Source organism: Vigna unguiculata, chromosome 3, assembly GCF_037176805.1.
Source record: "Vigna unguiculata cultivar grain cowpea cultivar isolate G323 ecotype 2 chromosome 3, ASM3717680v1, whole genome shotgun sequence".
Lineage (NCBI taxonomy): Eukaryota > Viridiplantae > Streptophyta > Magnoliopsida > Fabales > Fabaceae > Vigna > Vigna unguiculata.
In genome coordinates, this window is record NC_140794.1 from 8,788,018 (window position 1) to 8,804,447 (window position 16,430).

The window sequence follows — 16,430 nt, forward strand, 5'->3', positions numbered from 1 at the left end:
GTACGGTTATATCCGAATGGATAACAGGTTATCCAGATAAAAGAGAAAAAAAAAAACACTGAGGAAGACAAGTAACAATAACAAAGATTTTGAACACAAGTATACAAAAATTCAATAACACAAAAATAGCTCGTGAAGGCCATGGTTGACTGCATCTCTGCTGCACTCCTCTTTAGATCTTCAAAGTTTATTTCTTTAACCTATATTTTTTGATTTCATAAACAAAGAAGGAACATAAACAACAACAACATTAGCCACAAATTAAAGAGAATAATGGAGATAACACATGGTGGAAGACATGTACCAACAAGAACTCAAGGAGAAAGATGAATAGTGGACACCAAGTGGGGAAAACCCTAACGCTGCCACCACGACATCGATAGCAGTAACGACACCACCGCCTCCCACAACATTGACAGTGACAACACCACCAATAATCAAAAGATTCAACATCAAAATCATCCTTCAAATTGGTGAAGGGCATGGAAGAAAAATGAAGGTGGATAGGGAAGAAGTGACGGTTGTGACAACATATAATTAGGTGAAAATAAAAGTTGAGCTTTTATATGTAGGGGATTCAGGTCAAGTGTTTGCGAAATTAAAATTTAAGATCCATAAAGTTAGGTTAAAATAAATGATTTCTACTATATAAATAGAGTTTAAAAAATTACAAGTACACCTTAATAATTATATACTCTAAGAAACCAATAACTTGATACATTTATCAAGAATTATACCCTATTGCAATTGAAATTTCAGCTACACAATGAAGACATTGTAAAGAAATGAAATGTGCAAAAAATAAAAAATGAACAAATACACCTTGGTGTGCAAAATTTATAATCAATCCTTAATGCCAAGCAAGAACTCTCAAAATCATACCCATCTCGAAACCTGTTTGAAGAACTTTTGAAAACCTAACACTATGATTTTCAAGAATCAAAGATTTCTTCTTTCCCAATATCTCAATGCCTTAAATCTAAAAAATTTCGTGTCTTAAAATGTGAGTCAATGTTGGTTTAAAAAGGCAGCCTTGTTACTGAGATTAATTGATTATAGAAATAATGTATTCGATTATTGAGTTCAGATTTGGAGTTGCTCAAGTGAACAACCCAATCGATTAGATAAGTAAGCCATTCAATTATTGAGTTATAGAAAATTTATTCTTAATTCAAACTTATCTTAATCAATTATGTTAATAGTCAAAGCAATTAAAGTGACAACTTTTCTTTTGAGCACCAAAATTATTTGTAATTGATTTTGACTAGGTTGGATTGATTTCAAGAGTTTTGAGCTTGGTTTACAATAGTTTTAAACAAAAAACACTATTTTGGACATGAATAGTTCAAACGATTGTTAGTGGCAAAACTACGACACTACCACTAACATGGATATCATAAAAAACTAAACTTGGATAGGATGATAAGTTCCCCATGTCAACAATCTCCCATTTTTTTTTATGATGGTCAATCCTACAAAACAGAAACACTATACCTAGTCATACAAAACATAAGCGCTGTACGTAATCTTCAAAACAAAAACACCATACCTTTCTCTCCCTTTAGACATTAGCAAAAAAATCGGGGATCTAAATATGAATTGTAACAATGCAAACATAGTATATTAGACATTGTCATGCATTGTTCCAAATAATTTCAAAGAGATAACACCAAAACGACAACATGGTTCAAAGCAAATAGTTCACAACCTTGTTCAACAACACAACACAACACAATAGACAAAATGCAAATAGTTCAAAGCAACAAACCATTAAAGGCAAAAAAGCATTAAAAACATCATAAAGCAAGACTATAAAGGACATCATACAACCTAGCATATAACATTAAAAATCTATAGGACACATTTAATCTTCGTTAAAGCTTGCATTTCCTCTAAAATTTCACCTTCAGTTTCATCCTCATTATTGCCATTGTTAGCTCCATCTCCACCAGTGTTAAGCATATACATTTGCCTTTGTAGTTTAGCAATTTGTCTGTTTAAGGAGTCAAACCTTTGAATTGATTGTTTGTCCAGGGAGTCAACAATTTGCCTTTGCCATTCTTTGTTTAGGGCAACAAAATTGGTTGTAATTGATTTTGACTATATTAGTTTTATTTGTAGAGTTTTGACCTTGACTTACATTAGTTATAGACAGACATCATTATCATGGACATGAATAATTCAAACAATTGTTAGTGGCAAAACTAGGACACTACCAATGACTTGGGCATAATCAAAAACTAAGTTTGGATAAGATGATAAGCTCCATTGTAAACAAGCATTTATGCATATGATTTGAGTAAGTATGATGTGATATATATAGTCCACGCTAGATTAGGCATGTTTTTTCTTTAGGGAATGGATTGATTCAGGGATTCATGACTGAATGTTATCTTGACACTCTGATAACAATTTAGACTCATATAGAGGATAATGAGTTATATGGTGAGAGTAGTATGGATGGCAAAATGGGTTAGGCCCGCCCAAAAAAGGGCGGGCCGGGTTGGAATTTCTAACCCGTGAACCCGCTGCAGCCTGGCCCGCCTGGCCCACCAGTTTAGCGGGCCAAAATGGGGCAGCCCGCCAACCCGTTTTTTTTTTTAATTTTTTATGTTTAAAATTAAAGATAATTAAAAAATAATACTTTTTTTTATATTATATAAATAAATTTATATATATAAAATAAATTTATAAACAAAATTTTAATAAAAAGTTTAAAAAAGTTTTAAAAAATAAAAAAAGTAAAAAAAAAAAACAGATGGGCCAACCCGCCAGCCCGCCCGAAAACGAGACGAGTTACAGTTTTTGGCTCGTTTTGACATGGCGGGCCAATCCGACCCGACCCTTTTTTTGCGGGCCACAGGCGGGCCGCTCCAAAATGGGTCGGGTTGGCCCGTTTTGACACCCCTAAAGAGTAGTAGGGGGTCATAGTCTAAGGACAATTATACGGGTCTTATGACGGAGGAACGACTAACCTTGTGAATGGTAGGGTGAAACCCATTGACAATGACTTTGTAGAGGAATATAGGTCACAACAAATGCAAAATTTCCAAGATCCAATGTCAATGCATGTACATGGATGATTGATTTAGTGGTTATTGTTTTTTTCTATAAATGTTTGGATTACTTTGTATGATGATGCAACTTGATAATTGATATATGATGTTTATTTTGTATATTAGCCTACTCTCGTGTGTTGGTTGATTTGTTTGGACTTCTCTTTTTACAATGATCATGTTAAGGATTGAATAGATAAAGATACATGTATAGATGTACCTCTTGGTGATAAGGAGCCAACTCTATAAGATGTTAAATGATGTTAAATCATGTTAGATCATGTTATGTATAATTTTAATATAAATTAATAATACATTATTATTTTTTATATATATACGTCATATTATTATAATTGTACTTTGAGATAAAAGTAAATGATATATATTTTCAGTTATTTGCTTTTAAGTATTAATTATAAAATAACTTATTTTAATATTATGCTATCAAATGATATGTTAAACTTTAATTGTTAATATTTTTGAAAATATTTGAAATTGGATTTGAATAGTTTTAACAAGGCGTCAGAGAGAAATTTCATTAACAAATTCATAAAAATATCCTAAAATAAATTACATTTTTTAAAAAGATAAACATTACATATACTATTTTCTTTTTTGTTAAGACATAAAAGAATTATTTATATATATATATATATATATATATATATATATATATAATATAGAAATAAGTTATGCATGTAGAGTTGAAATCAATCAATCTTCTATCATTTAATCACACTTACATTATTTAATATATTTGAATTTTATACTAAATATCACATTAGCGATAATTTCTTTTATTGATTTACTGTATGCAACTTTTTACCTTGATCCATGAAGTTATCAGTTTAAATATTGGTTAAAATATTTCGTCATTTTCGTTTTTTACCAAAATCTCAATTTGTTCATCGTATTTTTATTAGTCTTAATTAGGTCCTCAATTTTGTAAATTAGTATCAATTAGGTTTTTTCCGTTAGTGTAGAACTAACACCGTTAAGTAGGTGCCACGTGTCAGCTCATTGTTTTTTTGAATTTTTTAAATTTTTTTTGAATTTTTTAATAATTTTTTTTTGAATTTTTTAAATTTAAAAAAAAATATTTATGCCATGTGTCACGTTTGTAGTGTGCCACGTGTCGATCTAATATGGTGACACGTGTCAAATTATTGTATGAATCTCAATTTGGTCATCATATTTGTTAATTTGACTTGATTATAGTTCCAAATTTATTTTAAAAATTTCAATTTTAGACACTCCAAATTTAGACCAAATTTTACTTTTTTATAATGTTATGATAATAAAAATATAATCATAACATTATATAAAAGTAAAATTTGGTCTAAATTTGGAGTGCCTAAAATTGAATTTTTTAAAATAAAATTGGGACTGAAATCAAATCAAATTAACAAATATGAGGACCAAATTGAGATTCATACAATAATTTGACACGTGTCACCATATTAGATTCACACGTGACACATGGCATAAATATTTCAAAAAAAAATTAAAAAAATTAAAAAGATATTAAAAAAATTCAAAAAAACGAGGAGTTGATACGTGACACCTACTTAACGGTGTTGGTTTTACACTAACAGAAAGGACCTAATTGATACTAATTTACAAAATTGAGAACCTAATTGAGACCAATAAAAATACGAGGACTAAATTGAGATTTTAGTACAAAAATGAAGACCAACGAAGTATTTTATATATATATATATATATATTATTTAGATAAATATGATATTATATTTGTAGATGGTATTATAATTTTATTAAAAGTAAAGTAGAATATATGAAGATAAAATGAAAAAGATAATTATTAATGAATAGAAAAAAATGAAAAAAGATAAATAATAATATAAAAGCTTATAAAAATAATTGTTAATTTTAAAAATTAAAATAATAATTATATTGTACAAAATAAGAGAGAATATTTTTGTATATAAATATAAATTACAAAAATTTAACAAATAATTTTATCTGATATGATTGAAATTATGAAATATGACATATAAAAAGAATTTCTTTATATAGAATTTCTTTATATGTAATTATAGTAATTTTATGTACTTTTTATTTCCAATTAAATTAAATATATTTGATTTTCTGGAAAGTATGGTTTTGATTTTTATTTTTTTCAAGATTATGTTTTTAATTTTTGATTTAGAGTGACAATTAACACTTTAACACTTCTCTTAAATTTCTAAACTAAAAAAAATGAAATCAGCCAATAAAAAATAAAATTTAAATTTTGGTAGACGAGTGACATATTTTAATCTTTTATTTTTTTTTTCCGTTTTGAAATTGTGAAGAGAGAGAAAAACATTACAAAAGGTGAAAAGATATTTTTGTTGTTTCTAACTCCGAAAGCGCCCTCTCTTCTCTTTCTCTTTCTGCATCCAAAACCAAATTAGGGTTTCTCGATCTTCTTTATTTCTCACTCCTCTCACCATTTCAGGGTTTTACCTTCCTAACGCAGACGCAGGTACGTCTTCTCTCTCTGCAATCTGCATATCATTAGTTCTTCCTTGCTTCGGTTGCGGTGGGATTCTGCTCTTTTTGTTTGTTTGGTCGCTGTCCTACTTGTTTTTTGAAGACATTGTGATTGGTTCGGTAATCTAGGCCAAGTGTGCTTCTGCTATAGTCTATTTGAGATTTTGAGGAGGGTAAACTTCTTTGCATGTATTCATTGCCTTGTGATCTTTTGTTTAGTTTTTGCTTTGCATAGTTTGCCCCTTTGTTGATTGTGTTTTACTTGTTCTGCTACTAGGCTCCTTCTTTGTATGATATCATGAGGCAAATATATTGCAGGGTTACTGATTGAGATTCTGCTGTGTTTCAGGGTTAGTTCTGAGCAATTTTGTTCGTTTTGAAGAGTATTTATCCGTTTCAACTGTTTTTATTTATTCATCTGGGGCTACTTGTAAAGGTGTTATCGCGAATCTGGAAAAGAGGGGGCTTCCCTTTGAATTTTAAAGGCGGCTGTTGACAACAAGAATTTGTGATTGACTATGCGAACTTCATGGGCTGATTTGGCTGCAAATTCTGCAGCTGAAAATTCGGGTCCCGGGTTTTCTGCTAACAATGTGGGAACTGGTAGCACTGGTAGCACTGTAGCTCCTTCACGACCAGTTTATGTTCCTCCTCATCTTAGGAACCGCCAGCCATCAGCGGAAGCCCCAGCCCCATCCCCAGCCCCGGCATACAGTGGTCCTTCTTCTGGTTCTGTTGGCTCTAGTGCTGCTGGTAATTCTGGATCCCGTTGGCCTGCACCCAGAAACGATCATCGTTCTGGGTATGGTGGTGGTGGTGGTGGACGCCCAGGTGGATGGGGAAATAGAAGTGGTGGATGGGATCGTGGCAGGGAAGTCAACCCCTTTGAAGAAGAGGATAATGCTGAAGAGGCATTTAATGAGCAGGAGAATACAGGAATAAATTTTGATGCATATGAGGACATTCCGGTGGAGACTAGTGGTGAAAATGTGCCCCCACCTGTGAATACATTTGCAGAGATTGACTTGGGTGATGCACTTAATCAGAATATAAGAAGGTGCAAATATGTGAAACCAACACCTGTTCAGCGGCATGCTATACCAATATCTCTAGGTGGACGGGATTTGATGGCTTGTGCACAGACTGGTTCTGGAAAGACAGCTGCATTCTGTTTCCCGATCATCAGTGGAATTATGAGGGGCCAACCTGTCCAGAGGCCACCTCGTGGGGTGCGCACTGTGTATCCACTTGCGCTTGTTCTCTCTCCTACGAGGGAGCTATCAATGCAAGTGAGTTAGCTATATTAACCTTGTGGTATGACTTTTGTTGAACAATGTTGTGCTATGAAAATGTATTTTAAATGTTGTATTTGTTTTCAGATACATGAAGAGGCTAGGAAGTTTTCATTCCAAACTGGTGTTAAGGTGGTTGTTGCTTATGGTGGAGCACCAATAAACCAGCAGGTTTATCTTTGTTTCTCTTTATTTTTTCTCTCTGTTTTTTCAGGACTAGTCATGAATGAGTCCTTGACATGATATTTTTGGTATATGCTTCAATTTGTATTGGTCTTTTTCACTCAGCTCTGTAGATACCTTGTTATTACTTAGTACAGCTCACATCTGAGAACCAAGCATAACAAGTGTGGTTGTCAAATACAGAGTTGAGTCATGCATAAGATTCATGATAAATAACTAAAAATGTTTTATACGGCCAACAAAGTCATAGCAACTTTAAAACATAGAACTAAAAGTATTTAGACATAAAAAGAAACATTGAAAACATCTATATATTGGCATTTTAAAGTTCAATAACTCACTATCTTGCAAATAAATTGAAATATGAACTTCAGAATAAACTATAATTTAATGCATAATAGTTAAAAAACTTCAAAATAAAGCAATTTATGTAAAGGGGGCACAGCCTCGCAGCCATTTTTTATTTGAACCTCTTTTATTTGTTAAAACGTCATTTTTCACCCTTTTAGCACACACAGCCAGAGCTCATGTGTAAGGCACAATAACTTAATATAGAGATAACAGCAACAATTAAATACTAGAATAAGAGGTTGGAAACTGTCGGCCTTGAATAATGAATGGAAGCAGATATAAAGTACTGGGGAACAGAACATATATATGAAGCAGGTGTAGTTTGGGGAGGGAGAGAGTGGAGAACCGAAAATAATGTTTCTTCTTCTGAAGTATTTCATGTAGGTGTCATTGCATGGAGATGATTTGATGGTTTTTAGCAAGCTAGCCTCTGGCAAACGCATGTGGCTAGCCCACTCCCTCTCTTTTCCGTTTTTCTTGTTGACACTTTTACTAGAGTTGTCAGTCTTTAAGCTAGCCTCTGGCAAACGCATGTGGCTGGATCTACTTTTTGGGGAATGAGTTAAAACAATTAGAAAAATATTCTTATTGGAATATCTTTCACAATCCTTGGAGAGCTAGTTCACTAAAAGATCAAGAGATAAGTATTTGCGGTGAACTTGGATAGGAATTTCTCTTTACAAAATAATGTGTTGATCTAGTTGCCATAAAAGCACAAAAGACTGGCAAAGTTTATTCTTTTCTGTTGATAAGCTGTGATTCTGTCCATAAAAATCCTCAACGTGTTCTGCTATGAGGTGATTCCAACCAAGTCTGTCTTTCCATAATCAGTACTTGCTTTGTGCCCTCTTCCTTTTTGATCTGGTTATGAAAAGGGGGTTGTGGATAATGGTGATCTTATCTAATGATTGTGTTAGAATAATTTCATCTATGTAGTATCATTAACCCTAAGTATAGGGTGTAGTGTTGGAAACATCTATCAGCTGTACTTACAGCCGTATCTAGTTCTGCACCTAGGAGTCTAGTGCAGTCCCTTAATCTTCCATGTATCCTTGTATCAGTTCTTCATTATAAATAGAAGATAGTGAGAGAGTTCCTTTAAGCCCTTCAAGATATATTTCTTTCTTTTTAATCTTAAGATTGAAATACCCAAAAGCCTAGAACTTGTCTACAACTTGTACTGAGATTTTCTCCCCGAAAAGTGCTCTAACCTTACTGCATTGCGGTAAAGCGGTGTTTAGAGGACCATAAGGTTGCTCTTTGCACAGCACAACTTTGGCAGCTGTTAGTTAAGTTGGTCCTTGCTGGATGCTGTAGGGCTTATAATATATTTGGGTGTTCAAAAGTTCTCCTGAATCTTGAGTAAGGTCAGTTTAGAATGACCTGAGTTTTTGGTTTGCAAAATGCGTTGCAGGTCATACATCTCAAGTGAGTTTAGGTGGGATTGTATGATCCCAGTCATCTTTTAAGCTTGCACAGAGGTATCATCAAGGTTTTGAAATTGAAGATTCTTTCACATACTACTCTTATTTTGACTACCATGGTGGAAACAACAAATATTGACTTACAAACATACATGGATGGTCAAGATTGATTTTTTTTTTAGTTTTAATTAATTTTAATTTTAATTTTGTCCATCCATGTATGTTGTACTACAGTAAAAATTTACTGTTCTTGTATGCAGTGCATATATGGCTAATTATGTGCCTATGCACAGTCTGATTATTAGCTTGGCATTTTTGTACATATTCTTTGCTTTTGGAAGAAGTTAATGTTGACTATGTTTGATGAGTATCACTGGTTTGGCTTTATTCTTCTGTCAGAGCCACAGAACATGTTCTTACCCTATGGGGCTTTAGATGTGTAATTTACTTCCCATAAACATTACGTTTTATTATTTACAGGATGATAATTTAATTGTGTTTGGATATTTGACTGTACTGTTTTTTGTTATACATTTGCATGTAGATAGTTTTGGAAATGATTTTCCTTTTATGGTGGTATGACATCTTCTATTGTGCATGTAATTGTATTTCTAGTTATGTTTTTATCTATTAACTTTAAAATTGATAGACTTTGATATGTTTTGTATTAAAATTAAAATTGTCAATTTTAAGCTACTGTATCATCATCTGCACTTCATAATATATAGTTATGTTCAAGGTAATCTTGTTATCTTATTGTTAGTATTGGAAACACATATTTTAGGTCGGTGAAGCAGTGAAATTTTATTACACCCTTTTAGAGCTTTATTGGATGTGCATATATTCATTTTTTCAATAATTTTGCAGTTTTGTGCTACAGAAGTCTTTGCATGTGTATGTATTGGTTGGTTAAGAACTTTGTGTTTATATATTGTATTTTGTAAATTATCCCTCTAGATGTGTTCTTTTTGTAGATTCTGTCTTGTTTCAAATTCTCCTTGATGGATCCAATATGGAACCCTTATTGACCTATAAAAGTTTACCTTTGAACTATGGTAAGGACTTTTAGGTTGTTATATACCCTAACAGGTTATTTTCTCTGTAGCTGCGGGATCTTGAGAGAGGGGTGGACATTCTTGTTGCAACTCCTGGAAGACTGGTAGATTTACTGGAGAGAGCTAGAGTTTCACTGCAGATGATTCGATATCTAGCCTTAGATGAGGCAGACCGGATGCTAGATATGGGTTTTGAGCCACAAATAAGAAAGATTGTAGAACAAATGGACATGCCTCCACCAGGTGCTAGACAGACTATGTTGTTCAGTGCAACATTTCCGAAAGAGATACAGGTCTGATATAATCTGTAAATATAATCTTTTGTTAAGCATGATTTTATCTGGCATGTGATTTAAAAAAACACGTTCTTAATTTTGCTACCATTCTTCCCTACTTTGTTCCGCCCTTGTCTCTGTGGCCTGCATACAGGCTCCTTTTAATGCTGGCTATGCACCTCTTTATTATAATGATTTCTGGTTGAAATGCAGAGACTGGCTTCTGACTTTCTTTCAAATTATATTTTCCTTGCTGTTGGAAGAGTGGGTTCAAGTACTGATTTAATTGTCCAAAGAGTTGAATATGTTCAAGAGTCTGACAAGAGAAGTCACCTAATGGATCTTCTTCATGCACAGAGGGCAAATGGTGTACAGGGAAAGGTACTTTATTACTTACATAAAACTTATACAAGTGATTTTAGAAACTAAATGAATATCAATAATTGATCCAAGTTGTGTGAATGCATAAATCCATTGAGTTGGGATAAGTACCCCAGAAGATCTAAGATGATCAATTTTACCTTTGCCACCACTGAATTTGGAGCTTTTGTCAGTTGTCCAGTCACTGACAATGGACTCCAGTGTCACATTTCCTTGAGAAACACCTGAACTTTTCACAATGGCTATTTTCTCATGAACCCATCCTGACCCATTTGGGATGGTTCTGTTTACTGAGATGTGTATACTCATTTACTTGTGATTTTTGAAACTAAATGAATATCAATAATTGATCCAAGTTGTGTGAATGCATAAATCCATTGAGTTGGGAGAAGTAGCCCAGAAAATCTAAGATGATTAATTTTACCTTTGCCACCAGTGAATTTGGAGCTTTTGTCAGTTGTCCAGTCACTGACAATGGACTCCAGTGTCACATTTCCATGAGAAACACCAGAACTTTTAACAATGGCTATTTTCTCATGAACCCATCCTGACCCACTTGGGATGGTTCTGTTTACTGAGATGTGTATACTCATTTATTCTTGCATATATTTTTCTTTAAAAGAATTAAGAACATTATAAGACATATGCTAACAGATGAAAAAAATTAGAGACGCTCCTTGAGGAAACATAAGTATACAGAAAATCATTCAAAGACCTCCTAAACATTACTTGGTGAGCCCTCCTAAAATGACCATAAACCTTACATACCCAAGAAGGAGACTAACATCTAGTCTTGTTCCAAAGAATTTGATTGTCTATATGATTCTCCATGAAGATACAAAAACTCTACTCTCTGACTATATACCTTTAAGTGTGGCACATATTTATTGCCTCAATTTGGCTTCTTAACTTCTAGCAAAAGCAACAGCCATAAAACTGCATGGAGGACTTTAGGGTATGCCTAACTCAAAAAATGTGAAACAAATAATTTTTTCGAGAAACATATGAAGAACAATCTTATTGATTATGAGCAACATGCTTGCACTTGTTTATATTGACATTTTAGGTCATTGCGTGGATTATGTTGTTTTGTTGTTTTTGAACTGTGGTTATGCCTGTGCAATGTTGCATCTATGTTTCAGTTTGTATGGATAGTGTGGATAATCTATATTTGTTTTCTTATTGTATAGTTATTTATTGTGTTCTAGGAAGCAACAACACCTCTAAAGAATAGTGTTTTGCCATATCTGACACTCTTGTGCCTTTGTATTGCTTTTGCTTCCAACTCTCCTTAACTGTGTCACAATATGTTTTCTTAAGTTCAGACATCTCCTTGGCAGATTGGGGACACCTCTTTGTTACATCTTGAACACGTGTAAAGAGAATGAGCTAACACCTATTAGTGGCTAAATGCTTTTAAAAGACTGATATCATAAAAAGTGAGAAATTAAAAGAAAAAACTTACCTTATAAACTTTAAGAGGCTAATAACATTTTTTGTGATGCTTTATTTTCATAAGACACAACTAGTTGTTTTAGCTATTAAGAGATATAATTCGTAAAATTTTACTGAGAACCTTTTTTTTTATAGACTGTTAAATTTTTCAAATTTGCTTATACAGTGTGAATTATGTAAATTTTAATTGTGTTGAGATTTTTCTCATGTTAATCATGTATATTAGTCAATTCGTTGTGCCCTATATATATTATGAACATTAACTTAAGTGTGAATTATATAAATTTTTATTCTCAGTTGAGATTTTTTTCATGTTAATTATATATATTAGCCAATTCTTTGTGCCATATATTTTGGACATTAACTGTGTCTCGGGGTCTGTGTTCATGTCAGAGTTGGTGTTTCTTATATTGCGTTTCTTTAAGAGTAAACTGTTTCTTAATTATCATTTATAACATTATTTCATGCATGACTTTGCAGCAAGCTTTGACTTTAGTTTTTGTGGAGACAAAGAAGGGAGCTGATTCACTGGAACACTGGTTGTGTCTTAATGGTTTTCCTGCAACTACTATTCATGGTGACAGGTCGCAGCAGGTTAGTTTATTGCGCGAATGTCAGCTCCTATTTTTGTGGGTTTAAACACTGCTAACTGCTATTTGAAAAGCTGAATGACTTAGACACTCCCATTTTTCTCTTTTCTTTTAATGATTTATTTTTCACTCTTGCAATTGTTATCTCTCAAATCAACGCCTGCTGTTTTATAAAATATTATGCACAAATTAAGATTTGTCATCACTTACTGAAAAAAGAATATATCCGCAAACGAAATTCACATTCAAAATGTAATTCATGGACAGTTGTTTGTTGCCCGGAAAATGAACATGTCTTGGACTTCTTAGAGCATTTGTACTTGTGCTCTCCATTGTATCATGCCTCTCACTCAAGGACCAGTTGCATTTAAAATTTATAGTAATTATTTATTTTAGCAACCAGTCCTTAAATTTTTAAGCAACAACAATACATGCACCCTTAGCTTAATAGTGAAGGAAAATTATATCTAAATTCTAAAAACTAACAACCTGGCTGTCTCGTCAGTCCTATGTTTGGTTGCAGGGAAGGAAAATGAAAGAAAGTGAGATAAACTAGAGGGAAAACTGTATTTGTTCGTTTGAAGAGAGAGTGATAAGGAAATGATCATTTTAAAAACTAAGAAGATAGATTAAAGTTAAGTAATTGTACAATTACAAAATTACCCATACATATATATTATTAAGAGAGAAGATGAGAGGTGTAATTTTGGAAAATACCAATATCTGTTGCACTTTTCACTCTTTTCTCCTTAAGTCTAAGTGTAAAATAAAACACGTGAGAACTAATGGAAAGTGGCATCTTTCTTTACCACCTTTTGTACCGTACAAGGAATGCTTTCTCTGCTATTTCTCTACACCAGTCATTTCCTGCTTTACGATTTCCTTTTGAAACAAATGGACCTAAACAAAGAAGCACGTCAAAAGTGAGATAAATAAGGTTGGAGAAGAGAAGATCAGGAATGTGTGAAAATACTTTCACCTGCACAGAGGGCAAGAAGGCTTCCATGGCCAATGAAGTTGGTTTGAACATATTTTTTTGTGGGGGTTTATGCTGGGATGGCTTGAAACACCAAATAGATGGTTGTATCATTTTTCCATTAAAATTACAAGAAACTAATTTGTCATGGTTCTCCTGCAATTTATTGAATTCCAATGTTCTGTCTAGTGCATGCCTATGAAGCTTCTTTCAACTCAAAATACAAAACACAGAATCTCTAACCTTGCCAGATACAGTGGCCAAACATTTCAAGAACAGTCATGAAGTGGTTATTCCTATAAAAGAATTGTTTTTTCTACAGGCAATGTTGTGAAGTATCATATTAATTATGCTTTCTTGGGCAACCTTTATTTGATTATCTCTTGTGCTTGTTCTCGAATGATATGATTAGTTTGTTTATTTGAACTTGGATCTTACAAGTATCTGTATGCTTATTTATTTGTCCCAATTTGTTCATTAATAGGGTCATGGTTTGGTTTTAATGCTATTCAACTGTTACCCTCATATGAAATGCAGCAACTTTATAGCATTTGATAATTTATCTGTTGTTTGTACGGGTGGAAAACTGGACGGATTATTTTGGATTATAGCGATTTGGATAAAAAAATCCATTAATTAAAATATTACGTTAAACTATGATACAATCCAATCCAATCTATTTAACAGAAATCCAATCCTGCCCATCCATTAGTTTTTTTCATTGATGGATATATATCCATCTGTAAAAGTTAAATGTATATTTTTAAGTTGTATTTTGAAAAAATTAAAAAATACTTTCTTTAAACAAATTTGAAGTTATATTTTTGAAAAAAAAAATAAAAGAAGAAATTTAAGAAAGATTTAGTTGTGAAAAAAATTGTTGGATTTTGAGAAATTATGGATGGATCATTAACCATCCATGAAAGTGGATAGATTTGATCGAATCTAATTTTTTTTTTATATATTTTATGTAATGGATGGATTTACTGGTGATTAACCGGATTGATGATGAGCAAATGGATTGCTTTGCCACTCCTAGCTAACTAACTGTACATCGAATTATTGTTTATACATATGCTTGTTTGTCTTACTGTGCTTATCAATTTTGAAATACCTGCAGGAAAGAGAACTAGCATTGAGGTCTTTTAAAAGTGGCAACACCCCCATATTGGTTGCTACAGATGTTGCTGCACGTGGTCTTGATATCCCCCATGTTGCTCATGTAGTGAACTTTGACCTGCCAAATGATATTGATGATTATGTACACCGAATTGGAAGAACAGGGCGAGCTGGAAAGAAAGGTCTTGCAACTGCATTCTTTAATGATAACAATTCATCACTAGCTAGAGCTTTAGCAGATCTGATGCAAGAAGCAAATCAAGAAGTACCTGCTTGGCTCTCTCGGTATGCTGCTCGGTCTTATGGTGGAGGGAAAAACCGCAGATCAGGTGGTCGGTTTGGTAGTCGTGACTTTCGGAGAGAGGGCTCTTTTACAAGGGGTTCTTCAGATTACTACAGTTCAGGAAACAGCAGTGGTGGATATGGAAGCTCTGGTGGATATGCTGGAGGAGGAGGGTATGGTCCTGGCGTCACTAGTGCCTGGGACTGACTTTCTTCTTTTCATATCATTACACCATCTTAGGTATAGGTGCGAATACACACACCTACAGGATGATTTTTCTCCCCTCTTGTTTTAATGGTCTTCAATTCACTTGTGTTTCAAGCCGTCATTTTGTACTATTTTACAGTGCTAATCATTGTGAGGGATATGGGTTTGTGTATGTGGTCGAGTTGGCACATCAATAAAGATTGTGTAATGTTGGTAGGAATTGGAGATTTACTAACATATTAGGAGTTTCTGGTCGACGACTTTTTGACCCCTTCATTTTGGGTGGTGATTTTGGTGGGAGACTGGTTGTAGATTATGCCTGGGGAGAAATTTGAGCTTTTTGTTATGGCTATCATGGTTAACTGACTCATCTCTCAAGCATACTCTTCCCAGTTTCAACCCATTTTATGTTTAAATTTAATATTTCCCCACTTTGATGGGCAAAGGTTTTTGTAATATTATAGTGGTGGCTGAAATGAACGATAATTCCCCCATGCTTCGATTGAACATACAATTTGCATCTGGTGACTAGTTTATTTACATGTTCTTTATCTTTGTATCATATATATATATTGGGTGATCTTAACTTAGACCAAGGGCAAGGTTATAAAGAGTCAGTAGCATTAACACCGTTCCTTGACATATTTTTTTGAAGAGAGGTGTCAGTTTGAATACGTACTGCCAATTTTCACTCGTAATGTCTCTAATGAAAGAAAGTTTGTTTCTAATGACCACTCACTCCCAGTTTGATCATTCGTCTTTGGTGATGTTCGTATTTCATTTCTTTAAATCCAATAGAAGAAATAATAGGTTCTTCGTCCTCCAATTTTATATTGTCAATTATTATTATAATATTCATATTTGTTGTATTTGAAGGACAACATTTATGATGAAGTCGCATTCGTTTTGTCTTGTCTATTCAAGATAGCTTGAGGTGGTTAAAGAAGTGGACCGACCATGTATCCCAAGTTGATGATCAAGTCAATAATTCCGATTAATACAGAAAGATACTTGAGTGGAGAAAAATTACGTATAGAAGGGGACCCTTTTTTATGATATGTGGATGTGATTATTATAGTTGACCTATAATAGCCAATAACTCTTCATATACATATAGTTCTATTATAATCTAAGTCCACTAATGTAGGTCTTTTCAAATTCCTTCAACCTTAGACGTGTGGCAAAAGGGTAAACATATAATTGTATTTCTTTTCAATATCCATCACCTGCAAGTAATTTTAATGAACTTTTATTATAACATGGAATCCTAATTTTGTGAGTGAAACT

The 16,430-nt window shown here is 33.3% G+C and overlaps 1 protein-coding gene across 1 annotated transcript; it reads left to right on the forward strand.

Annotated features, from left to right (window-relative positions):
* The first annotated feature begins 5,364 nt into the window (after positions 1–5,364).
* Positions 5,365–15,683, forward strand: LOC114177305 (DEAD-box ATP-dependent RNA helicase 37-like). The gene is made up of 7 exons (XM_028062587.2): positions 5,365–5,544; positions 5,902–6,841; positions 6,932–7,015; positions 9,908–10,150; positions 10,346–10,513; positions 12,449–12,562; positions 14,655–15,683. Exons 2-7 carry the CDS (start codon positions 6,071–6,073, stop codon positions 15,141–15,143), a joined length of 1,869 nt encoding a protein of 622 aa, XP_027918388.2. The 5' UTR covers positions 5,365–5,544; positions 5,902–6,070; the 3' UTR covers positions 15,144–15,683.
* The last annotated feature ends 747 nt before the right edge of the window (positions 15,684–16,430 follow it).